Source organism: Prionailurus bengalensis, chromosome B4 (assembly GCF_016509475.1).
Source record: "Prionailurus bengalensis isolate Pbe53 chromosome B4, Fcat_Pben_1.1_paternal_pri, whole genome shotgun sequence".
Classification (NCBI taxonomy): Eukaryota; Metazoa; Chordata; class Mammalia; order Carnivora; family Felidae; genus Prionailurus; species Prionailurus bengalensis.
Window position 1 is genome coordinate 89,482,453 of NC_057358.1, and position 25,859 is coordinate 89,508,311.

General features: G+C 41.2%; 1 protein-coding gene and 1 pseudogene across 1 annotated transcript; one reads left to right on the forward strand and one right to left on the reverse strand.

Annotated features, from left to right (window-relative positions):
• The first annotated feature begins 2,251 nt into the window (after nucleotides 1-2,251).
• Nucleotides 2,252-3,507, forward strand: LOC122473947 (annotated as a pseudogene).
• Nucleotides 3,508-7,028: 3,521 nt separating this feature from the next.
• On the reverse strand, nucleotides 7,029-25,664 carry KICS2 (KICSTOR subunit 2). The gene is made up of 3 exons (XM_043564812.1): nucleotides 25,430-25,664; nucleotides 19,336-19,621; nucleotides 7,029-8,276 (listed from the first exon to the last, which is right to left on the reverse strand). Exons 1-3 carry the CDS (start codon nucleotides 25,662-25,664, stop codon nucleotides 7,460-7,462), a joined length of 1,338 nt encoding a protein of 445 aa, XP_043420747.1. The 3' UTR covers nucleotides 7,029-7,459.
• Nucleotides 25,665-25,859: the final 195 nt, after the last annotated feature.

The window sequence follows — 25,859 nt, forward strand, 5'->3', positions numbered from 1 at the left end:
ACCATGAGATCATGACCTGAACCGAAGTCGGACGCTTAACCGACCAAGCCATCCAGGCGTCCCAATACTTTTAAGAAAATAAAATTCATATTAGGATAAAATTCTATGGGAGAAGTAGAATGGAGTTGAAGGAGCAAAAAGAGTGATATAATATTACAAAGCTTGTTAAGATATTTTCAAATAGGGAAAATGGTAGCTATCAAGCCTCTGTTGTAGCAAGATTTCACTGGATACATTTAAAAGAACAATTAACATTTTCATTTGAAATGTCAACAGCTACAATACATAATAAAATGAATCTTTTGAGACTATTTACATGTAATGATTATTTCGGATTTTTTTTTTAAATTCATTAAGGCGTCCTGGTTTTTCAAAATTGATAGAAAAGTACACAAGTAAAACAAGTTTGAAGAGTATTCACTGCCTCCCTGCTTAAGCGCTCTCAACTCCTGGCCTGCAGGGGGCGTTGCAGCCAGCTCACCTCACCACTGGCACAAGCCCAGCAGGCCCCGTGTTTGTCAAGGCTGGCTGCTGTATCCCCATCCTTAGCATAGTTGATGTTTAATGGTTGTTAAATGGATGGAAGTTGAATACTAGAAAGGAGCCATTCATGCCCTCTGATTCTTCTTTAGGGATTCCTCTAACACTGGCCTAGCCTGGAGTGGCTGAGGCCAGGATGGCTCTGGGTCAAGAGGTGTCCGCACTGCCATATCCTGTCACACCAAAAGTGAAAAAAATGCCAAACAGCCTACTAGATACATATGGCACTCCTTGGCTGTAGTTGGCTAAATGTCTCGTGTGCTCATGAAATGGCTGGGCTTAACCGCGGTCACCCATTAGTATCAATACTGAATATTTCCCCTCCTTCCTCAGTGCCTAAAAAAGACTAACTAGGGGGCGCCTGGGTGGCTCAGTCGGTTAAGCGTCCGACTTCGGCCAGGTCACAATCTCGCGGTCCGTGAGTTCGAGCCCCGCATCAGGCTCTGGGCTGATGGCTCGGAGCCTGGAGCCTGTTTCCGATTCTGTGTCTCCCTCTCTCTCTGCCCCTCCCCCATTCAAGCTCTGTCTCTCTCTGTCCCAAAAATAAATAATAAAACGTTGAAAAAAAAAAAAGACTAACTAGTTGTAAAAACAATCGAAATGAGGGGCACCTGGGTGGCTCAGTCGGTTAAGCATCCAACTCGATTTTGGTTCAGGTCATGACCTCACGGTTTGTGAGATTGAGCCCCATGTTGGGCTCTGAGCTGACAGTGTGGAACCTTCTTGGGATTCTCTCTCTGCCCCCCCCTCTCTGCCCCTCTCTCTGCCTTTCTGTGCTCTCTCTCACTCGCTTGCTCTCTCTCAAAATAAATGGATACACTCAAAAAAAAATTGAGGGGTGCCTGTGTGGCTCAGTCAGTTGAGCTTCTGACTCTTGGTTTTGGTTCAGGTCATGATCTCACGGTTTGTGGGTTTGAGCCCTGCATTGGGATCAGTGCTGTCAGTGTGGAGCCTGCTTGGGATTCTCTCTCTCTCCCTCTCTCTCTGGCCCTCCCCCACTTGTATGTTCTCTCTCTCTCAAATAAACTTTAAAAATTAAAAAAAAAAATAGATTTAATAAATTTTTAAAAACCTGAAGTTAATACTTTCAAATGCTTTCAAAACTGGGTCAGAGACCACAGGGGTATGCCCTGGCTTCCTGAGGCATGGGAAAAAGTGACTAAGTGGAATTAGTGAGAAAGATATTAGAAACTAAGGGAGAAACTAAGGGAGGAAGGGAAAAAGCAGAGGCAAATCATCAACGGTAATTAAGAGATAAGAAAATTAACCATGAGGAAGAAATAAAGGAAGATCATAACATTTACATAAGTGTCTTGTGATAAGGGGAAAGATGGCTGCCTTGTTTCAAATTAGGCAAAAGGCAGAAATCCTCATAAATTCTTACACATTTCTTTTAAAACTCCCCAGTGTCTGTAGAAGATCCTAAACAACAAACTCATTATTTTTTTTAAGATTTTATTTTTTTTAAGTAATCTCTACACCCAACGTGGGGCCCGAACTCACAACCCCAAGATCAAGAGTCTCGTGTTCCACCAACTCAGCCAACCAGGTGCCCCTAACTCATTATTTGAACAAGTGGCAAGAGGGGCACCTGGCTGGCTGAGTCGGTGGAACACGAGACTCTTGATCTTGGGGTTGTGAGTTCGGGCCCCACGTTGGGTGTAGAGATTACTTAAAAAAATAAAATCTTGCCTTGCCTTTCAGAGGTACACAGCAGCAAGATGGCAGAGCAAATTTCCGAGAAGAGGAAGTTCATCGCTGATGGCGTCTTCGAAGCTGAACTGAACGAGTTTCTCACTCAGGAGCTGGCTCAAGGCGGCTCGTCCAGGGTTGAGGTCCAAGTTACACCAACCAGGACAGAAATCAGTATCTTGGCTATCAGGGCACGGAATGATCTGGGTGAGACAGGCTGGCAGATCCAAGAGTTGATCCCTGTAGTTCAGCAGAGGTTTGGTTTCCCCGAGGGCAGCATAGAGCTTTATGCTGAGAAGGTGGCCACAGGAGGTCTGTGTGCTATTGCCCAGGCAGTCTCTACGTTATAAACTCCTAGGAGGCCTCACCGTGTGGAGCGCCTTCTATAGTGTCTTGTGGTTCATCATGGAGAGTAGGGCCAAAGGCTGTGAGCTTGTGGTGTCTGGGAAAGTCCAAGGACAAAGGGCTAAATCCATGAAGTTTGTGGATGGCCTGATGACTCACAGTGAGGACCCTGTTAACTAGTACATGGACACTGCTGTGTGACATATGCTGCTCAGACAGGGCGTGCTGGGCGTCAAAGTGAAGAGCATGCTTCCGTCAGACCCAAGTGGTAAGTCTGACCAAGTGGTAAGAATTCCCTGCCAGATCATGTGAGCATTGTGGAACCCAAATGTGACATACTCCCCAGCAACCCCATCTCGGGACAGGAGGGTGGGAAGTCAGAACTCCCTGCCATGCCTCAGCCAGTACCCACAATGTTAACAGGGTCCCCGTGGCAGCTGCATCTGGAGTTTGGATTTTGCTCTGTAAAGACCTTTAATAAAATCTTTGAAAAAGAAAACCAGAATAAAATAAAATCTTAAAAAAATTAAGATAAAAACTGGCAAAAGAATCAAGCCCTTCCTATAGGAACTGTTCTTTAATATAACCAAATAGACGTAAAGTTTATTCTCATAGAAGTATTCCTCCTAACAAATGAAAAAGGAATGACATAATTAGAATATCACTGTTTTGTAACCTCTAGTGATATAATTGATCCAGGTAATGCCACATATTAGCTACCTCCAAATAAAATACACAATAGTCACTACAAAAAAAGAAAGAAAGAAGAAAGAGAGAAAGGAAAAAGAAAAATCTGATCAAACCTCTTGATCTAACTTCCAACATAAAGAAAAAAAAAAAAAAAAGAAAAGCATGATCACTGATAGCTTAAGGATACCATCAGCAAAGTCCTGACTGTAAAAACTTCATAGGTATGAAATAAACTAAACACTTCAGTCAAGAGGTGGAGATTGTCAGATTGCAGAGCAGAGTTGGCTATTTCTCTCTGTAATCCGTATTCTCTCTTTATTTCTTACTGTAGACACTTTAAAAATAAAGATACAAATAGAGGATAGGAAAAGACATACCATATGAACAGTCAGCAGAAACAAACTGGAAGGGTCATAAAAATATCAGGCAAAATGTACTTCAAAGCAAGGAGTAGTGATGGAGATAAAGTAGGAAACTTCACACTGATAAATGGTCAATATGTGAGAAAGAAAAATTGTGAATGTATATGGGCCTAATAAGGGCTTCAATATACAAAAGGCAAAATGCTACAGAAATAAAGGGAGACCTCTACAATCACAGTTAGATTTTAACACACCTCTCTTGGTAATTAAAAGAGCACCTAGATCCCCCCCTCCCCTGAAAATATCAGAACATAGAACTGAATGATGCTATCAACCAAGCATAAGAATTTGGAAACAAAGAACCACCTTATCCCTAAAATAAGGAGAGAGGGGAGGGTGAGTTGGTTAGGCATTTATCTGCCTCCTCTTCTAAGCGAGTTCTTTAAGTACCGTTCAGACATAATGACTAAGCACACTTATGCCACAGATCTGAAGAGAAAGACGAGAACAGGAGAGGTACTGAGTTTAAGGAAAGAATGGTCCGTCTTTTATTTATACAGCTTTCAAACCCAAGTAAGCTCCAAAGCCTTTTTTACATGCATGATGTCATTCCATTCTTATATATCCTTTGAAAAAGGCAGCCCATATGTTCTTATCCCCATTTTACAGATAAGGAAGTAAGCCCAGAGGCTGACAAGCAAAAAAAAGACAGAAAAAACAAAAGCCAAGTTTGCTGCTCGATCAAAAGGTGGATGCATTTTACAGATCATATGAGTGACTCTACGGGAGTGCGGTGAGTTACCAACCGTTTTCTTTCTTGTAAGTGAATTTTCTACAATGTGTTGAAATATACAAAGCAATATCGGGAGTATTGAATCCTTAGTTAAGAAGCTGTGCAGTAGTCCCCCTTATCTGCAAGAAGTACGCTGAAGACACCCAACAGACACCTGAAACTGTATACAGTACCAACCTCTGTATATACTATGGTTTTCTCTATACATACATACTTATGATAAAGTTTAATTTACAAGTTGGCGCAGTAAGAAATTAACACCAGTAATAAAATAGAGCAGTTATAACATTGTACTGTAATGCAAGTTATGTGAATGTGGGCTCTGTCTCTAAAAATCTGATTGTGCTGTCCTCACCCTTCTCTGATGATGGGAGATGATACGATACTGACGCCATGAGATAAAGTGAGGTGAATGACACAGGCTTTGTGAGGTAGCAGTAGGCTGCTACTGACTTCCTGATGATTCGTCAGGAGGAGGAATTGGCTTTCAGCTTCCAGACCTCGGGTGACCATGGATAAATGAGACCGAGGTAAGCAAAGCTGTTTATAAGGGGCAATGGCTATATTTTCACACACTCCCTAAAACCCTGAAATGATATAGTCAGATACCAGGTTGGACCCAAGAGGACAAAGCTGTGAATGTTCAGCCTGTGTCCAAACAACATCGAAAAATGAACACTCCTTGATGGGCTTGTTGGCAAACTCAGTAAGTGTTGACCACACTCCTGGTTATGCATAAAAACTGATCGAGTTGTGGTTTAGAAACAATTTCTCTTAATTTTTTTTAATGTTTATTTATTTTTGAGCAGGGGGGAGGGGCAGAGAGAGAGGGAGACACAGAATCCGAAGCAGGCTCCAGGCTCTGAGCTGTCAGCAGAGAGCCCGACGTGGGGCTCAAACTCACGGACCGCGAGATCATGACCTGAGCCCAAGTCGGCCGCTTAACCGACTGAGCCACCCAGGCACCCCAGAAACAATTTCCAAGTAAACAGTCCTCAGAGAATATGCGGATTTACTCTTCCCTATACCAAAACACAGACTTTACAGATCATCTCATTACTGATTTAAGAGGACAAGTCTCAGTAGAATCACTTTGTTTCTTGGCTTGAACCAAAATATGTTTAAAAATAAATAAACATTTCAAATACATAGGAAATATACATTTCCCAGGCAAGGACTGGTTATTTAAATATCATATTGTCTGTTTTATTTACACTCTTCTCCAAGTTCCACTGAAGCATATTTCTTTAGGTACATGGGGATCATTTCATTAAGGCTAATGGTGATTGTTTTCTAGAAAAAAAAAAAATATGTGAACACCAAGGAATATTTTTCACTTTCCCGGAAAAATACAAAAGGGAAGAAAAGTGATTTGAATTTTTAGTTCTAATTCTTTCCAGTTTTTTATAAAAGTTCAGTGTTGTTCGGATTTTTATATGACCAGAGTGAATAAAGTGCAGGAGTCAATCGCTGCTTTCTATTTAAAGCAAACTGGCTTTTTATAAATCATAGGACTTTTATTTTGAAAAAAGCAAAAGAAAAGAAAGAAAAAAGAGAAGAAAAAAGAAAAGAAAGAAAAGAGAAGGAAAGGAAAAGGAAAAGGAAAAGGAAAGGAAATGGGCCAGTAGGTCCTTCCACCAGGTAGTCCCAACCAAGGTGGGCTGGCCTCCTGGCACAGACTGGGAGCGGCTCTGCCCATGTTGCCAGCTTGCCTGCTGTGGCGGCCCAGTAAAACCGTGGCTCCGTGCCATCATGAGAAACAGGACTGATCTGATTATGTCACACACAAGTTTTGAAGGAACTATCAGATAGTAACAACTCAATTACTCTTTGTGGCTTATTTTTATTCGTAATCAATAATCTAGAAGTGAAGTCCTCCACGGCCCATTATACATTTAGGGGTCCATCTACTACCCCAGGAACACCTGCAGAAGGAAAGTGTGAAGGCAGCATGTGTTAAGAGACATCACCGCTTCTAAAAATAATTTGGAGGAGACAGGCATGAAACTCAAGTTCTGATGTGCTTAAGTACTCATCTGATTATTCAACTATGAAGAGGTCTTTGGCACACACAACTGATTTTTAGCAAGCACAAGGTATCAAGACCAACATTTTGACATTATAAAAGCAGGCTGAGTTGCATGAATGTCTAAAAGTGGACGAAAAACTAAGACTACATGCTTTTCCAGCCAAAGAGGAAGCAGAGAGTGGAGTCAAACATGAACGTGCCTTTAGCAGAAAGGTGATAAACAGAAAGCCAAGCACATAATATACTGAAGAATGAAGAAACCCCACGTAATGGCTTCTGCTAACTTTCAAACAGAATGAAAAATTCAAACTTTTCAAGGGTAAGAAGAAATGCAGTTGTGTATAGATCACCCCCAAAAAAGAGCCCATGACTATTAAAGTTTCTGCGGATCTTCTGAACTGTTAAACACCTGATGTTATGGGACCACTCTGGTTCACCTTTAATTTCAATAACTGATGGCTATTTTTCACCAAGACACTAGCTTTGGCATCCAAAATACTAATTTGTTGATGAGAATCATAAAATAATTTTATGTTAACTTTGCTAATTTATGAGATAGAAAACGTACAGTCCTTGATTCTGAAAAGGCCATTTAATATCTTATCCCAATTACTCATCCCGGAAGGAAGGGAAAGGAGAAAGCATTTGGAATTGCATTAAAACAGAAAGTTTAGAACAACATAAAACATGTGGAAAGAAAAATCAAAGGCTAATAAATATTCAGTCTACGTGAAATACAGGAAAATAGGAGAAAGTACTGAAAGTACTTCGCTGTACCACGGTTATACACAGTAGTCATGATCACTTCCTAGATTACTCTTTGGATACTTAATTCAATTGGCCTTAATTGCTTATAAAGTGTGCGACACAATTAGGGAGGATCTGTCTCTAATTTAGCTCTGGGAGAAGCATGAATGGATGGAAACTCTAATCATAGACCACAGTAGATCATTAGAGCAATTAAGAACACAATTTCCAGTCTTGAAAACCTTTCACACAAATCACCTGCTAGCCTTTGGAGCCAGGTTTCAGACTTGCAAAAACTTTGGGGTTCTTAAGGGCAAGTGAGAGCTCATTGAGGAAGGAAATAAAGTGGGAGTCTCTTTCAGATTTCTTTGACTCAAAGATGACAACAATGGTAAAGTGAGGTTCTGGGCGGGTTAGGAAGTAGGTGCTCTGAACTTTGTCATCATAGAAGTGGACCACTTTCTCCAAGCTGTTCAGGTCGGACATGCGGTCTGTCATGATCATGATGACATTGGGCCAGTGCATGACGGGCCTGTCGCTGGGCAGAGACACCACAGCTGGATACTGGTCCACACCCTTAGGGGCCTCTCTGTAGGAATGGGGGTGGTGATAGCCGTGACCCTGAAAGCTCTCAGAACCTCGGTTGTCAAAGATTAAGGACACATTGGCAGCATCATACTTCCTGATGAAGCTGGAAATCTTCCCAAAGAAGTCTGGGTTGGCTTTTGCAGTCAACGTTTTCATTTCTGAAGGAGTCGTTTGTCGGCTCAATGCCTCGTGAAAGTAAAAGCTAAACTTGGCAAGAAGCATGTTTTTGAGTTTCATTAGCCAAAGGAAAAGGTGTGGGGGCTGAACGGCCTTCTGAGACTGCCCTCCAAACAGATGTTTCTTGGTCTCCCGCTGCTTTTCAAAGATCTGGCCCCAAGTCTGCAGCTTGGTGTGAGCACTGTGCAAGTTCACCAGAGACGGGAGGAACTTCCACTCGGAGACCTGAGCCTGGGCCTTCAGGAGATGACTCAGGACGTCGACTTCCAGCTGGAAACTGCTTTCCAAAGGACTGAGGATGGGGTGGTGAAATCTGAAGGGGAAGGGAAATTAATAGAAATAAGTGGAAATGTTACTCCACATTGACATTTTCTACCCTCAAAACAACACACTGTGGCCAGACAAGTAACATTATGTTTGGGGGCAGGGGAAGGAAAGGTTGAAGGGCTGCATGCCGATTTATTTGAAAAGTTGTTCTGACGTAACTTCACCGTTTCAGAGTTATGTCAGCATCATATCCTCCTGTGGAAATAGCCTGACATTTAAACAGAACATGAGAGTCATGGTTCCCTTCCTTTCAAATACAAAGAAATGAAATTAGCTGTACTTCTTTCCTAACCTATTTTATTCATTCTGGGAATTATATAACTCACATAAATATCAAAACAAGGCATCCTCTTTTTCAGGATGTAGTCCTAAAGAAGCACAGGTAAAAAGAAAAACAAAGTCACTAAAACATATCTTAAATGTGTACGTAACACATATAAACTTACTTAATGTGCATAGTAACTCCACAAGGTATTATGGTAACTCCATAGTAACTCCAGAAGGTAAGCTCTTATTCAATCCTATCCCCGAATTTCCTTCATATTTAATGTTTATTTACTTTTGAGAGAGAGAGCACGAGCAGGGGAGCGGCAGAGAGAAAGGGAGACGGAGAATCCGAAGCAGGCTCCACACCGTCAGCCCAGAGCTCAATATAGGGTTCGAACTCACAAACCATGAGATCACGACCTGAGCTAAAATCAAGAGTCGGATGCTTAGCCGACTGAGCCTCCCAGGCGCCCCTCCTTCATATTTTAGTCACAGTTAAAAACAAAGTAGTAGCTAAATTAAAAAAAATCTAATACTTCAATATTTACTTGTTTTAAATTGGATCACTACTCACTAAATTAACTTTACGACTCATGGACTGCTACCTGTTTGTAAAACATTTTTTCTACTCCGTTTGTTAACAGTAATATTGTGCAGTGGGAGGAGAGAGGAGTGGGAGTATGTCTCCTTCAGGAACAGGGGGAAAAAGCGAAGTGTGAAGAGCCTGAGGCAAGTGAGAACATGACCCTTTCCCTTCGATACCTATTTCTGATGCTTCAGGTTTCCTATTCAGAGTCATTTCCTCGGAAAGGTCTTCTCCGTTCACGCCCACACTAGTCAGCCAATTTACTCTTCTTGTTTCTTAATACCTGTCTTCCACGTTAGTAGCTTCATTGCATAATTTGCCAGGCAAACTGGGACACATGGTCACCTTTGCTTTGAGCTCCTCCCTGAGGACAAGTCAACACTGCCTACTTCCTACACTCCTTTATCTCTAAAACACATGGCACAGAGCAGAGATTCAGTAAACATGGTAAACCAACTATGTGAAGATTTGAATCTTACTTTCTGCCTCATTGATTCTGTTGTTTGTGATCTAAATAAAATTCTGTAACAATGGCAAGGAAGGTCCTCTCTGTATGGACCATGTAGAGCTTTCTTGCTCAGTCTTCTTCTGAAACATGCCCAGGGGGTGATTAGTGTCTCTCTGGCCTGATGCTCTCTCCTCCAGGAGCCAACGCCAAGCCCTTATACTCTTCCTAAAGGTCTAAAGCAACTGCAAGTGACCCTGATTTCAAATATGTGGGCAAGATCTAGCATTTACTGAGCATATCCTATGCCCCAGGCACCATGGGAGATGATTTACAGGCCTGAACCCACATAAGTTAATTGCTTCACTGTCAACAAGGCAGAGGCTTCTCATATGGCTCTCTTGGCCCCCATTGAAGAGGCAAATGCTGGTTATCAATTAAAAAGTGAAGGAAAAAAATCATCACAAATAGACCTAGAGTTTTAAAAAATCCATTTAAACATTAATTAGAGGGATTATTAAAAATTAATTAGAGAGTCCATATTAGGTTGGATATTTTAAGATAGAAACTGATGTGATAAGTAGGATGTAGTTATTCACATGACCACACATTATTTTTTTTTTCTATCGCCAGTATTTTCCCTTCAATATCCTTCAAGAGAAGGAAGCTAAAACATGGGTAGTGGAAGGTTTTAGTCTAATAATACATTCAAAGAATCAGAAAGATGGGGTGCCTGGGTGGCTTAGTCAGTTAAGCATCCAACTGTTGATCTTAGCTCACTCAGGTCATGATCTTGCAGTCCGTGGGTTCAAGCCACATGTCAGGCTCTGCGCTGACAGCGTGGAGCCTGCGTGGGATTCTGTCTCTCTGCCCCTTCCCAGCTTGTGCTCTCTCTCAAAAGAAATAAATAAACTTAAAAAAGCGGGGGGGGGGGGGGGGGTCGGGGAATCAGAGAGAGAAACCAGATTTCAAATCCCCAGCTCATATACTTAATTAGTAATTAATTAACTAATTTGCACTCTCCAAAGATTACATGCTTGAAGTAAACATTAAGAAAGTCTAATACACATGCACACACACAACCCCACTATAGCACGTCTCAAAACTTTTGAAGTGTAAGAAATGTTCCTACCACCTTAGCCTTTAGGCCCTTTGACACTTAATGACCATAAAACATCACAAGATTCTATAATCATGGGTATCAAGAAAATTTGCCAAGGAACTCAGAACATAGTAAAGACTGTCAATAATAGGAAAACGGTATGAGATTGAAGAAAATTCTACCACAAATAACAATACTCCATTTTTCTGCCTCATTGGAAATCATCATTTATATCCAACGGTCTCTCTGAAAGAACATGAATTCTCTGTACTAATCTTCAGAAAGAATTCTGAACAAGCTCTTCCACAAACATAAACTAAAACTGTTTATATGTTCAACATTTATTAGGATGAATGTGAATTTCGAAGCTATTTTTCATCCTAAAGAAGAGCCAAAAATTCATGTTAATGTTATTCTGCCAAGACTTTGAGATTAGCATTATGATGTATCATTTCCCCATTTCCATTCTTGTTCTGTGCCTCATGCCTATTTACAACTCACACTATAGGGGGATCTGTTAAATTGTTGTAATCCAAAATATATACCTCAGCTATGGCAGCGAGGTTGGAAGAGTCTGAATACAGAATAAATTGACAACTATTTGCAAAGAACATCTGCTCTAAAAAAAGCCAAAAAAGAGAGAGAGAAAGGGAGTGGGGACAGAGAGAAAGCGGGTAAGAGAGAACTCTCTCCTTTACAAATCCACATCAAGGAATTCCTTCCAAAAGAAGTATGCAAGTCCCATGCATGTGAGGAGTCAGATGAAAATGATTAAAAACAATCTGTAGCACAGTGTGAACGTACTGAATGCCACAGAACTACATACATTTTAAAATGGTAAATTTCAAGGGCACCTGCGTGGCTCAGTCAGTTAAGCGTCTTTGGCTTGGGTCGTGATCTCATGGTTTGTGGGTTCGAACCCCACGTCAGGCTCTGTGTTGACAGCTCAGAGCCTGGAGCCTGCTTCAGATTCTGTGTCTCCCTCTCTCTGCACCCCCCCCCCCCGCCTTCTCACACTTCCTCTCCCTCTCTCTCAAAAATAAATATTAAAAAAATTTTTTTAATTAAAAAAAATGGTAAATTTTATAGTATGTATATTTTACCATAATGAACAAAAATCTATCGTTTCTTCTCATTTAAAACTTTTACTAGTGGGGGTCCTGGGTGGCTCAGTTAGTTGAGCATCCAACTCTTGAGTTCGCCTCAGGTCATGATTTCATAGTTGTGAGATCGAGTCCTGCATCAGGCTCTGCACTAAGCACGAAGCTTGCTTAAGATTCTCTCTCTCTCTCTCTCTCTGTCTCCCTCTGTTCCTCCCCCCCACCGCGTTCTATCTCAAATTAAACAAAAAATTAAAAAAAAAAAACAAACTTCTACTAGTTTTTAGATACAAATACATTGAAGATATCAAGATGCATTAGCCAAAAGTCTGCCTTATAGGACTTTCCATGGTAGAAGGAGGTACTTATAAATCGATACAAGTAGGAAGTAATACATCTCTTATGAGAGATACAAAATAAAATGAGATTTTAGAAAAAGCAATTTCTTTTGGTTGAAAGATTATGCAGCCCATAAGGGAGACAGAATTTGAATTGAGCCATGAAGCTTAAAGAGCAGGTAGGATTTAGCCAGGTAAAGGTGAGGGCTTTCATTTCTGGCCCCATTCTTTTATTTATTTTTTTTTTTTTTAAGTTTTTTAGAGAGAGAGGGAGAGAGAGAGAGAGAGAGAGAGAGAGAGAGAGAGAATTCCAGGCTCTGCACTGTCAGCGTGGAGCTCCATATGGGGTCAAACTCACAAACCATGAGATCACGACCTGAGCCCAAACCAAGAGTCAGATGCTCAACCGACTGAGCCACCCAAGTGCCCCTCTGGCCCCATTCTTAATCGCCTCCAATTCCACAACCTCTGCAAGTCTTCCCGCCAGAGGCAGAGTGCACGTTCCCATCCCTGGATTATGGCCTGGGCCACGTGACTTGCTTTGGTCAAAGGAAACACGTGTTAACAGATGTGATGCAAGCAAAGGCTTCAAATGAGCTTGGCTGGGCTTGTTCTTTTGCACTTGGGCCATAGCCACCGTGTAGCTGCCTCCCCACTAACCTCGGGCTCAGAATGAACGAGTACATGTGGAGCAGACTAAGCCCAAAGCTGACAGTAATAAGGCAAGCCCAGTGAGACCAACAGTGTTAAGCAGAGCCACCCTGCTAAGCCGGGCCTGTCGGGCCAACTTCCAGTAGGCTCACAAGCCTGTAAGTGTGAATTTTAGGATGGTCTGTTATACAGAACGATTGTGGCAATAGCAACTGATACATGATGCAGTGTGACAGGGTTCAGAACATACTACCCCAAGATATGGCATCTTGGTATACTATTTTAAGCTGAATAAATTTGAGGAATATGTGCAGGAAACACTTCCTGACCCTCCCCTGAAGCAGGTCATAAAACCCTCAAGTGAGAGGTGCCCTCCCCCTACCCTAAGCAAAGGAGCATCCTTACCTCCAAAGACCAGGGACACAGAGAGGAATCTGAAAGAACAGGCGTTGCTGGTTGCCCCAGCCTTCTACTCTTGGCTCCTTCCCTTTTTTGTCCCAGCACATCTCCCAACAACTCTTACATCTTCAAATGTACTCAGCTGAATCTTGTTTTATAACAAAATGTACCATGAAAACACAGGTTTCACAGCTTCCTTGGGTCTTCGTTATTTTATGAAGGCTCCCTGCCACGTAAAACTTACATTAAATACACTGGTATGTTTTCCTCATGTTAATTTGTCTTTTGTAAAGGGCCCCCTGCTGAGAATTTAGAAGGGTAGAAGGAACCGATATGTTCTTCCCCTCGGAGTTCAAGGACATTCCAGGCAAAACAAATAAGGGACCAGGGTAGGAAATAGCAAATACTTACCAGGAATACATTAGATTATGGATGTTTTTTGGCTTCTGCTTAAAATCCTCAAAGAATTCTCGTTGAAGCTTCTTCCTTTTTACTAAAAGTTTGGGGACAATTTAAGGCATTTGATGGGACATATATGAATTTGAAAAGAGAGACTGGGGCAAGATCACAGAAGGCCAGTAGTCCTCACTGTTAAAATCAAGGCGTGGGTGGCGCAGTCGGTTAAGCGTCCGACTTCAGCCAGGTCACGATCTCTCGGTCTGTGAGTTCGAGCCCCGCGTCGGGCTCTGGGCTGATGGCTCGGAGCCTGGAACCTGTTTCCGATTCTGTGTCTCCCTCTCTCTCTGCCCCTCCCCCATTCATGCTCTGTCTCTCTCTGTCCCAAAAATAAATAAACGTTGAAAAAAGAAATTAAAAAAAAAAAAAAAATCAAGGCGTGTTGAATGCCTAGGGTAGAATGTGTCCCACAGAAACTGCACTGTGGTTCTGTTAATGAAATTTGCAGTGAGTGAAAAGTCAGCTTGTTGAATGATACACACACAACCAACAGTTAATTTCACTTATCATCACGAATCTTTTTTTGAAGGAAAAAGGGTGCAAGGCCTAAATAAATCACAGTTCTGCCCTTGGTGAGAATCCTGTCATCTGAAGCATTCAGATAAAAAAAAAATGTGCTCCCTAAAATGTAAACAAAAATTTTATGTAATTCAATTAAAAAAAATGTTCTCTGGGGCACCTGGCTGGTTCTGTTGGTAGAGTATGTGACTCTTGATCTTGGGGTTATGAGTTCGAGCCCCATGTTGTGTGTAGAGGTTACTTAAAAGGAAACTCTTCAAAAAAAAAAAGTTCCTTAAAATCTAACTGTAAAATCATAATTAAAGGATGTAAGTCACTTAATGATATATTACTACTGCCACAGGAGGGATTTTTTTAAAGCAGTCTAGAATGCATAAATAATTGCTTACTTCTTTGAAAGAATTACTTCTTAAAATTATACTCTTGATTTAGGAGAGTAAATATTTTGCAGTTATAGCCTATCTTCTAGTTTTATTTTAACTATGAAATAGAAAAATTAGCCAGAATCTTCTTTTATGTGCACTGTATAACACAGGTAAGTAAATTCAAAATGAATTCCACAGAATCAAAAAGTATTCCACTGATGCTTCCTTGGGAAAAAAACAAAACAAGTTCTACCTCGCCTCAAAAGTATTCAAGGGATAGTAGTGATGAGGAAGCTTGGGGCAAGCTGAGGGCAAAATATAGGCTGACACACACTGCCCCCCTCCCCCCCCCGCCCACCCCAGGGTGGAATATGTATGATATTCCCCAGACACTCCTGGCTGTCCAAGAACAAAGGAAAGGGGTTGAAGTGTTTGCCATAGTGATGTGGGAAACTAAGGCAAATGAAAAGTTAAATTCCCTTACTGCCTCTGGTCCATTGACAAGTCCTTGAGACCAGCAGAGTGACCTCCCTTTAGGAGCTCAGCTGCCTCAAGGATGACACTGTGCTGGGGGCAAAAGAGAACCTTAGTTTAACATTATCCCAACCTCGAGGATCCTGTAAGTCAACTTCCTTTATCTCAACTGCCTCAAGATATATGCTGGCAATCATACTCCAAGCTTATTAACCCCCATATATATATCTGAAAGGTCTCATGACTGAGGTTTTATTAAATAGTAATAAATGGCATTTCCCTAGCAACAGCCAGCCCCTCAAGGTCCTGGAAAACGAGTTACCCGTCACCATCCCAATGAAGCTCTTCCTGCCCATGGGTCCTCTCCACATGCTTTAATAACATCATCTTTTGCATCAAAGACATCTTCAAGAATTCTTTCTGGGTCATTGGCTCCGGACCCCATGAACCCACATTACCACCCCAAAACTTCATCAGTAGACATCCTGATCCTGCATGAGCTAAATTCATATTTTTCCTTCTAAAGGGCACACAAATAAAAACTCATATGATTCATGTTAATTATTCAACTTGAAATGCAGCATCATAACTGACTGTGATGCTGAAGGAATAATTTACACTTGCTTAATACTGTAATAAGTTCACCAAAAAAGGAAACCTTTAACACTTTTCTACTCTGAACACAACCGACTTCCAAAGAAAAGAAACAAAATATCCTTCTCGTTTGTCTCTGAAAGTAGACTGGACCTTGCAATAAGTCACACAGGATCTGCATCTCAATTCAGGGCCAGAGGTTTAGACTCTGTGATATACATCATGCTTGTTAATTTTTTAATACAAAAGCATTTCATCATTGGAAAGATAAAAGATTCACACAATATTTTATAAGCGTTCTGACATGAATCAGATATATTGGGACAAATAAACATTCCCTGAAAGATAAACTGGGTCTTTTGGGAAAAGGATTAACTCTTTCAATACAACAGAACACCAAAACATGAATTATTTCTCTAGAACAATGGAACCATGAAAGAAATGTGTTTTGTGTGGCACAGATGCCAAATCAAAAGGTCTACAGAAAAATGGATATTATCCTGGCAAAGGGCAAAGCATGCTAAACTTATACCTAGAATAATTCTACTTCCCTCCCAAAATCACCATATTATACAGAATTTCAACTTTGCAGAATTTCTTAACCAAGGAATTTATGTTGTTCAAATGTAACCCAAGGCTTCTAAATGAGATAATTTTCAGGCTAGGATGTATCTATAATCAGTAACTCCCTACTAATTAGATAAAGGCAGCACGGATGGAAGATGGAGACTGTGGATGAAAACACCTTGACCCTAAGTGACACTGCAACCCAGATCCATCAGATTCCATCTGTGTCCACTCAGAAAGATGAGGGGTACAGCCAAGTACTGCCCTAAGAGCTTCAAGAATGAAAGCTGGACTTTTGCAGGAGATGGAAGAAATTCTCAAAGCTCTGGGAAGTGGAATGTTTCAAAGAAGGTTCAAAGAGCACAAATCTTGGGGCACCTGGGTGGCTCGGTCAGTTGAGTCCTCTCCAACTCTTGATTTGGGCTCTAGTCACGATCTCATGGTTGGTGAGTTTGAGCCCCACATCGGGCTCTGTGCTGACAGTGCAGAGCCAGCTTAGGATTCTCTCTCTCCCTCTCTCTCTCTGCCCCTTCCCCCCACCTCTCTAAATAAATAAATAAATAAATAAATAAATAAATAAATAAATACTTTTTGAAAAGATGATAGATCACAAATCTAATAAAATAAAAATGAAAATAGGTAAATAGTAATAACCACTCCTAGGAGACAGACAGACAGACAGACACACACACACACACACACACACACTCTGTTAAGGTTCAGTACTAGTATATCCCAGTGTTGGCAACTTTCTCTGGTTTATCCAAACAATTTTTTCATGTAGGCTATTTTCAGTATCACAGGGAACTTTTAAAACATAGGTTTCTGGGCAACGAGTCCAAAATCATTAAATCTTACCTTCTTGCGGTAAGTAGTGGGGAGGCCCAGGTATGGTTTGTTTTCTTAAACTTCCCAAATGGTTCAGCAAACCACTTTCACATTAGCATTTGGGAATCGCCGCGTGAGATCTCTTCCCCTTGAGAATCATTATCTCCAACTGTACTTATGTTTTTGGATTTCAAAAAACTATTTTATTTAAAAAAGTACAAATCAGGTTTTAGGAAGAAATAAAGTATTTCCAAACAGAAAATTTGTTAACATGTAAAATTTGTTTAAAAAAAGAGAATGTGTATTTTTATATGCATGGACTGTCTCTCTAGAAGGGTAGGAAGAACTTGCTGACAACATTCATTGCCTTTTAGGAAAAGAATTAGATGAAGGACAGGGGCACATTTCACTATGTATTCTTTTGTACTTTATAAATTTTGAGCCATATTAATGTATTGCCTACTAAAAACAAAAATTTTAAATGTCAAAAAACAGAAAATACATGACGATAAAAAATAACTAGAAGACATTTTGGAGATAATTGGAGAGATCTGAATATGGACTATTTATTGCAGATGGTAGAAAATCAGTGCTGAATTTCCTGGGAAAACTATGCTACAGTTTTGTATAGTTCTCAGAAAATACAATCTGAGTATTTGGGGTTAAAGTGTCATGATGATATAACTTCCAAACAATGCGGGGGGGGGGGGGGGGATGGTAAATAAAATTTTATAGAGAGAGATATAAAACAAACATGGTGATGTTTTAATAATATGAGTCCAGGGAAAATATATTTGTGTGTTCATTGCATGGTTTTGTGTTTTTTTTTTAAGTTTATTTATTTATTTTGAGGGAGAGCAAGGGAGGGGCAGAGAGGGAGAGAGAGAGAGATGGGGGGTGGGGGGGAGAATCCCAAGCAGGGTCCACACTGTCAGCATGGCTGACATGGGGCTCAAACTCATGATGCTATGAAATCATTGTTTTTTGTTTTGTTTTTTTAATAATAGCTTTGCTATTTAATTCATATACAAAAAAAATACATTTGTTAAAATTTTTTTTTAACATTTATTCATGTTTAAGAGACAGAGAAAGAGCACAAGTGGGGGAAGACAGGGGGACAGGGAGACACAGAATCCAAAGCAGGCTCCAGGCTCTAAGCTGTCAGCACAGAGCCCGATGTGGCGCTCAAACCCACGAACTGTGAGATCATGTCCTGATCCGAAGTCGGATGCTTAACCGACTGAGTCGCCCAGCCATCCCAAAATATACTCTTTTAAGGTATAGGATTCAATGGTTTAATCAGAGTTGTGCAACCATCACCACTATCTAATTTTAGAAGAGTCTCATGGCCCCCCAAAAGGGAACTCAATATCCATTAGCAGTCACTCCCCATTCTCACCTTCCCGTCTGACCCCTGACAACCATTTTCTGTGTCTATAAATTTGTAAGCTACATTCTGTGTCTATGACTTTGCCTATTCTGGACATTTCCTATAAGCAGAGCGATACACTATGTGATCTTTTGTGACTGGTTTCTTTCACATAGCATAATTACTCAAGATTCATCCATGTCGTAGCATGTATCAGTACTCCATTCCTTTCTACAGTTGAATAATAATACACAATGCTTCTCAAATTCCTTGGGTATTGCTTTTTGGGTAGGAAGTGAGCAATACATTACATGTAGCCAGGCTCTTTTTTTTTTTTTTTTTTTTAAGTAGCAATTGCCTTCAAAGACAGGTTTTCCAGCTGATCAATGTCTTTAAAAAAAAAAAAATTAAGTTGGCTACAAATAGCTTTTTGACTATCAAAAAAGTTCAAGTATGCCTTCCTCAAAAGTACAGATGCCTGTCTCCACTAAGGAAGTTAAAAACAAAACCAAAATTATGCCACAGGCACTGAAAGCAATTATAAAGGAGTTTCCAACACATGTTAAGTAATGGTTACATCGGAGGAATGAGTGGATGACTCACCAAGGTGATTACTTTGAAAGGGACATTTATTTGAATAATGGTTTGTTAAGAAGTCACATTATTTTATACACAATTTGCTCGTGTGAACTCTTTTATAAGCAGCAAAATCAGTTATAATACATCTTTTAAGGATTTCTCCACTCTTGGTCTTTGGCCATTGTTTGGAGAAGTATCCACCCGGCATGGCGTTTAATGACGCCTAAAGAAGGCACCTAAGGTACACCTGGTGCTTAATTAATACGTATAAAATGTAAAACGACTACTTCTCCGCTTCACGGCTGTTTAACGACGGGGGGTTTCACGAGTGTGGGGGAAAGACCTCGTCTGATGGGAGGGAGACGCTGCCACGCCTGTCCCTCCCTCCCTCCTCACCTACACTCACCTGGAGCTGTACTTCTTGAGGATGGTGTCCAAGAGGCCAACGAGCTCTTCAGCATTGATGAACTTCTGCGGGCTGAGGGTGTACATCTTCTCGTAGAAGTCCGCGATCTCCATCCGGGCCTGAACGAAGAAGCAGAGCTGCTCTGACAGGTGGGAAAGCAGTTCTTCCACGTGAGGGGCGGTCCCACCTAGTGCCCCGCGGCCAGTCACCACCTTCTTCAGCTCGTTGTGCAGGGAAGTGTAGATGGTGCGGATGGAATCCTTCCTGCTGAAGAAGGACTGGCCCCCTGGTAGGCAAAAGACATTAGCATATGACAAGTAAGGAAGAGAAAGCAGGGCAAAAGCCCTCCCAGCATCCACACGGAAAGGAGTGGAGCCTACTGAGCTCAGTAAGTTATCATCAGCCGCCAATTCAAATATTTTGCGACTCGTGATTTCACCGAGGAAGAAGAAAGAATGCCTGGTACAACTCATTAGTGTGGCAATGCATCTGCGTATGATTTCCTTACCCGTGTACCGATTCTCCCTCACCCCGGTTCAATGAGGATTCACATTTATTTCAGAGGATAATTGACCTAGTAAGTGACATCAACCTGGATCTAAACAGCCCTCCTTCCACATAAATATATTTAAAACAAAAAAGAATACCCGATCGGAAAACACTGTTGTTATTCCTGATAAATCAGGAAATTTTATTTCTGCATTAGAGTTGCATTTTCCTTTGCCTTAGCTTTTAAGCCATACCAGAAAATGGAAAATACACATATGTGTATCTCCCTTACACAAGAACACAGACTACTGGGGCCCCAGAGGAAAAAAAGAAAACCTTTAGTCCTTTTGTTAAAATAATCTCTATGCCCGGGGTGCCTGGGTGGCTCAGTCGGTTGACCGTCCAACTTTGGCTCGAGTCATGATCTCATGGTCCGTGAGTGCGAGCCCCGCATTGGGCTCTGTGCTGACAGCTCAGAGCCTGGAGCCTGCTTCAGATTCTGTGTCTCCTTCTCTCTCTCCCCCTACCCCGCTCATGCTCTGTCTCTCTCTGTCTCAAAAGTAAATAAACATTAAAAATTAAAAAAAAACTCTATGCCCAACATGGGGCTTGAACTCATGACCCCGAGATCAAGAGTCACACACTGAGCCAGCCAGGTGCCCTGAAATCTTTAGTACTCTTGACAAGGTTGACACTATAGGTTATAACAAAATAAGCACCATGCTGTGAATTATTAAGAGCAGGAAGCAATTATAAATAACTGCTGGTGTAATTCAGGGGTTCCAAAGCAAATCAGAAAGAAAAAAAAAAAAGACCAAATACATCCTTTTCAATAGTTAAAAAGAATCAAGTGGCACAGACAGCATTTCCTTACTTCTGTATTAATGCATGATGAGCTCTATTTCTAATAATTATAGAGCCAGCTTCAGCTTCATAGATGTTTTCTTAAGCAATTCTGCACCCCACTAAAGGGTCACAGGTAAGACATTAGGAAAATGAAAAGAAATAGGGCAAGTTTAAAACACTAATTCTCAGGAATATATAAAACCCTCAGAAATGGGTGACAGTTTACATTTTCTATTGATACACACAAAATAGTTTAATGAAGAAATTTATCACTATTCTAAACATATCAATTAGGAGTGAAAATTATGTATCAAGGGATTTGTAAACTATCCCCTTAATAAATGAAACATCTCACAATGCTGTTTTTAGTTTAGGGCCCCATTTATGTTTCAAGAAATGAATCTTACATCCCTTCCTACTACTGTGACCACCTTGTCCCAGTTTTTCCATGACTTTCCAAGTCTTGGCACTCAAGGTCTGGCTTCTCGGAAAACCCTTAGTCCCATGTCCTGGGAACCCCGTCAGCCCTGGGCAAACCCAGAAGTTTTGTCACCTTCCTACTATTCCATAAACTACTAATACTTAAAAATGTTTTCTTCAATATACTGCCTAAACAAACTGACTAGCATTCAAATCATTCCTCCTGCTAACAGCGGCAAAAACTATGCGGTACAGGTGGATTGACCCCAGCACTAACATCCCACACAGGACTGTACCCTGAAGGGTTTGCCTTCCTTCCTTGCCTGTATTCAGTCTAACTTGGCAGATTTTGTGATGCGACAGTATGGAATAAATAGACCTCTGTGTCCAAGTTCAGGAAAAAAATCTCCTAGCTGAGGAAGGCAATAGAGTACCAAGCAAAATCCCTGGGCTGACTCAGTCAGTGGAGTGTGTGACTCTTGATCTCAGGATTGTGAGTCCAAGTCCCATGTAGGGTGTACAGATTACTTAAAAACAAAATCTTTTTAAAAAAAAAATCTAAAAGTTCTGGAAGTCTGACTTAGTTCCAACTTTCAGCTTCCGAATTTATAAGCTGTGTGATGTGCAAATGACTTAGCCACTCTGAGCCTTCATTGTTTTTTAACACGCAGCTAGTAACAGAGTTGCTAAGAAGACAAAATGAAATAACATTTGGTATGTAATGTGCCTGGAGCAAAGCACATATTCCACAACCATAATCCCCTTCCCTTCCATTCATACCTGATATAAGAAAACTGTAACCACTATCTAAGTGAGCTTCTAAAACTCTATGGTAAATTGGGAGCTTCACGTACTGTAAAAAAGAATAGCATCTATTTGAAAGATAGCTAGGTGATTTCAACTGTACTCACCTCCGCTGTTAAACAGCGTGGCCTTGGTGAAAAAGGGATACCTTCCTTTGTCAGATTACCCTTATTTGAGGGAGTGGAAACACCACATAAATACAAAAATACTGTGAATATCTTATCAATAAACACCATCACTAATATGTAAAACCAAGGGACACTATAAGGAAGGGAGAGACCACCAATGCATTTCTTTTAAACAGGTCTCTGTTCTCCAATCTCTCCGGAGCACAATCCTATTGTTGACTATCCTGGTAAGGAATATCCAATGGGGACGGGCCTTCCTTCATACTGGGAAACAAGGAATCAGAGACATCAGACACCTTCCTCTTTTCAATTTTTTGAGTTTACAAAATACAGTTATTTTGAATTATTTCTAGAAGGCTCTATGTATTGAATCCTCATTATTTCTCAAGATTTCAGTGGTCCATCTCACATGATAAAATTTCACATAACAAATATATTAAAGGAGTATGTAAAATATCTAATTGAGTATTTTGTTCCACAGCTTCTTGTTAATGGTAATTTGTAAACATCAGTTCTCAAGTTAAGGCATTTTCTACCATGCTAAATTCCAACAGCCAGAGGTTGAGGAAACCCTCTCGTAATGAAACCAAAGGGAGAAAAGTATGACCTAAAATCCTCCAAAGGCATTGAGATGGCATATTTTAAGCCATCCCCAAACAGGTATATTCTCCCCTCAAAGGAAAGAGAAAGCTCCAGGATAAGAAAGGACTCCACCCAAAGTTTTTCAGAACTGAGCCAATACAGGAACAGAAGGCTCCCTGTCAGGCCTGTCCTTTGCCTATAGTGTTTGCTGACATGTGCATGAATAAACAGGATTCTCTGCTAAGGTCTCTGATGAACACTAGTCGTGAGAGTGAAGTCAGAAAGACTCACTTTTTTGAACCATGTTTTAAATGTTTAAAAATACACATAAAACTTTTTGTTTTGCTTTTTAAAGAAAACCATACAAACATTCTAATTAGCAAAGTATTTGAAAAACATGGGAATGTCTAAGTGGCAACACAAAAATTTTCCCCCAAGGTTTTAAGAAAATGGAGTCAACAGAATAATCACAAAATCATATTGTAAGCACATTATCACAAACACTCTCAGTATCAAAAAACCGTAAGATATCTGCAAAGTTAAAATTTTAAATCGGGAGCCTACAATTACTACACATGGGTATAAGTTATGAGGCATTGAGGTTAAACATGCCATTTTCAGAACATTTACTCAGAAGTGACAGATCACCTGGGAGTCTGAACCATGCCAGGGCACGTTTCATAGTGTAAATGGCTCCTGGGTCAGTTTCAAGGTGCAGCCTTCAGGTTCATGCATGCAAGCTGGGCGTCCGTGCAGAACTAGTCACTTTACATAATAAGGGCCATTGCAAAGAACCAAGTCAGGGACAGTGATGGTCTCACACATGCTCTTACACACAGGCAGCTAGTTCTGTTTACCAAAAACCAACCAGACACATACAACTTAAACTAGAATAACAGATTTTTTAAGCTGGGGTCCATAAATAGGCTTTAGGAAATCCACTGAACCCTCTCAGATTATATGCAAAATTGTATTACACATATATTTTTCATATACAAGTTCATGGGTTTTATCAAATTCTCATACATGAGCTTTAAAAAGAATCATGGCACTGGGGTCAATTACCATTCTTCATGAAGTGGGGGAATCTAAAAATAACGAAAACTGCCAGAAAATTACCCACTTTCAATTTTACAGCCAGAATCCTCTGCATTTCTAAATACAGTTGACCTTTGAACAGAGCTGGGGGTGACAGAGGAGGGTGTTGGGGTGCCGACCTCCCCCAACACAGTTGAAAATCCAAGTATACCTTTTGACTCCCCAAAAACTTAATTACTAATAGGTTATTATTGACTGGAGGCCTTACTGATAACATAAACAGTAGATTAACACATTTTGTATATTTGTACATCTATTTGTACGTATATATATTGTATATATATATACAGTATTATGTATTGTATTATAATAAACTAGAGAAGCGACAATGTTAAGAAAATCATAAAGGATGAGAAAATACATTTACTGTACTGTATTTATGGGAAAAATCCGTGTATTAGTGGACCCAGGCAGTTCAAGCCCCTAATGCTCAAGGGTCAACTGTATATACAAGGTAGATTTAAAGTAGAATACATATGCCATTTTTTTATAAATCACATGGATAAGAACACAATCTGACACTTCAAAAGCAGGTATTCCAGTTTGAGATCTGTCAACTACCTACACCAGTGAGCACAAACAATCTGGCAATCTGTAGAAAGGGGAATAATAATACTGCAACATCAACTGCAAATTTGTGAGAAGTACCACTGTAAAAAGGGGTGGAAAAAACACACAAGGTGAATCTATCTGACCAGTTTTTGCCAATACGTCAACATACTAAATAACAAGTCATTACCTGAACAGCTAAGGCAGAAGTTAAGATCTGAGAAAGCCCTACCCCTTGGGTGTTTACTGACAGCAGTATGTACATGGCCACTTTCAGGAAATGTAAGGAAACTAGGGGTTAACAATCAAAATGGAATCTGCACTCAATTTTACCTTTCTATTCTACATTGTATATACGTGTTCTTCACTCATACCCAACCCTGTGCTTTCTGATAATGAAAGGGTGTAAACATAGGCCACAATACTAACACAACTTTGAAAGCTCTGGGACTTATAGTATTTATTGCTGATAATTGTAAGCCGTAATATTTTGTATGCATAGCCTTTGGCTTTCACATACTTTATGTCCTCCTGATCTACTCATACTAATTGTTTCTGTAGTGAAAATCAGTTGCTCTTGCATCTTATTTTCAGGGGCAAGATTTATGACGGAGTAAGAGTGTTTACCATTTCCCCCGTAAGTCCCCTCTTGCTAGTGTTAGGCATATTTCTTGCCTTTCCTGTCCAGTATTCATTTCCTCATTCATTAAATATTTATTGAGAGCCTAGGAAGAGGGGGTAGGACTCCATCTGCAACTCGCAGGGGCCTTAAACTTAAGAGGCCGGATAAAAGTGTTCATTAATTATAACTAGGTTGTGTTGGCAAGTTTTGCTCCTCTGGCCACAGTGTCACTGATCAGAAGAGTGAAGACATACAGTTTGCTTAACTTCTCATTTACGGCACCAATCCATGCACTGAGCAAAATGGATACACCCATCGGTTTGTGGCACAGCCCTGCAAAGAGCATCCACCCGGGTGGCCAATCTAACAGCAGCAGAGGCCAGTGGGCGGGGTTTGTGGAAGCCGAGGGAAGGAAGGGAACGGTGGGAGAATTGGGAGTGCCAAGTTGAGCCTGAGGCTAGAAGTGACAGAGACAGGGAACCCAAGCCACTGCCGATCGGGGAATAGACCCCCTTTCCTTCCTCCTCAAAGGGCACGGGGGGCGGGGCGGAGGTACCTAGTTTTTGCCCCAGGTAGGTGAGGCTGTGATAGACCTTCTCGGCCGCGGCCAGGTGGGCCAAGGCCGCCAGCAGCGACAGCCAGCTGCCCCCCGCGCTCTTGTTGGCCTCTCGCTCCTTGTCCACATTGTCCTTGGCCTTGTCGTAAGAGAAGATACCCAGGTGAGAGAAGAACGTCTCCAGCACCGCCTGTTCCACCGGGACCGGGGCGGCCAGCGGGATAGACTCCCCCATGCGAGCTGCGATCCAGCTCCACCCACGTGGCTCTCCTCTCCCTCGCACTTCCGGGTTCTCAGGGAACGTGCGCACAAGCGTGCGTGCGCGCGAACGCCGCAAGCGGCGAGCTCGTGAGCGCGCTGCCGCCTGGACCGCGCTTGGGCCTTAGAGAGGACACCAGTAAGGGCCAAGGAAGGAGGGAAGTGGCCCGTC

Bases quoted from the DNA above. Each gene is read 5' to 3' on its own strand.
- KICS2 (XM_043564812.1), bottom strand. From the start codon at position 25,664: ATGGGGGAGTCTATCCCGCTGGCCGCCCCGGTCCCGGTGGAACAGGCG. The intron at 19,622-25,429 runs GTACCTCCGCCC...TTTGCCTACCAG, and splicing joins CTACCTGGGGCAAAAACTAG to GGGGCCAGTCCTTCTTCAGC. The intron at 8,277-19,335 runs GTGAGTGTAGGT...CTTCCCCTTCAG, and splicing joins CTCAAGAAGTACAGCTCCAG to ATTTCACCACCCCATCCTCA.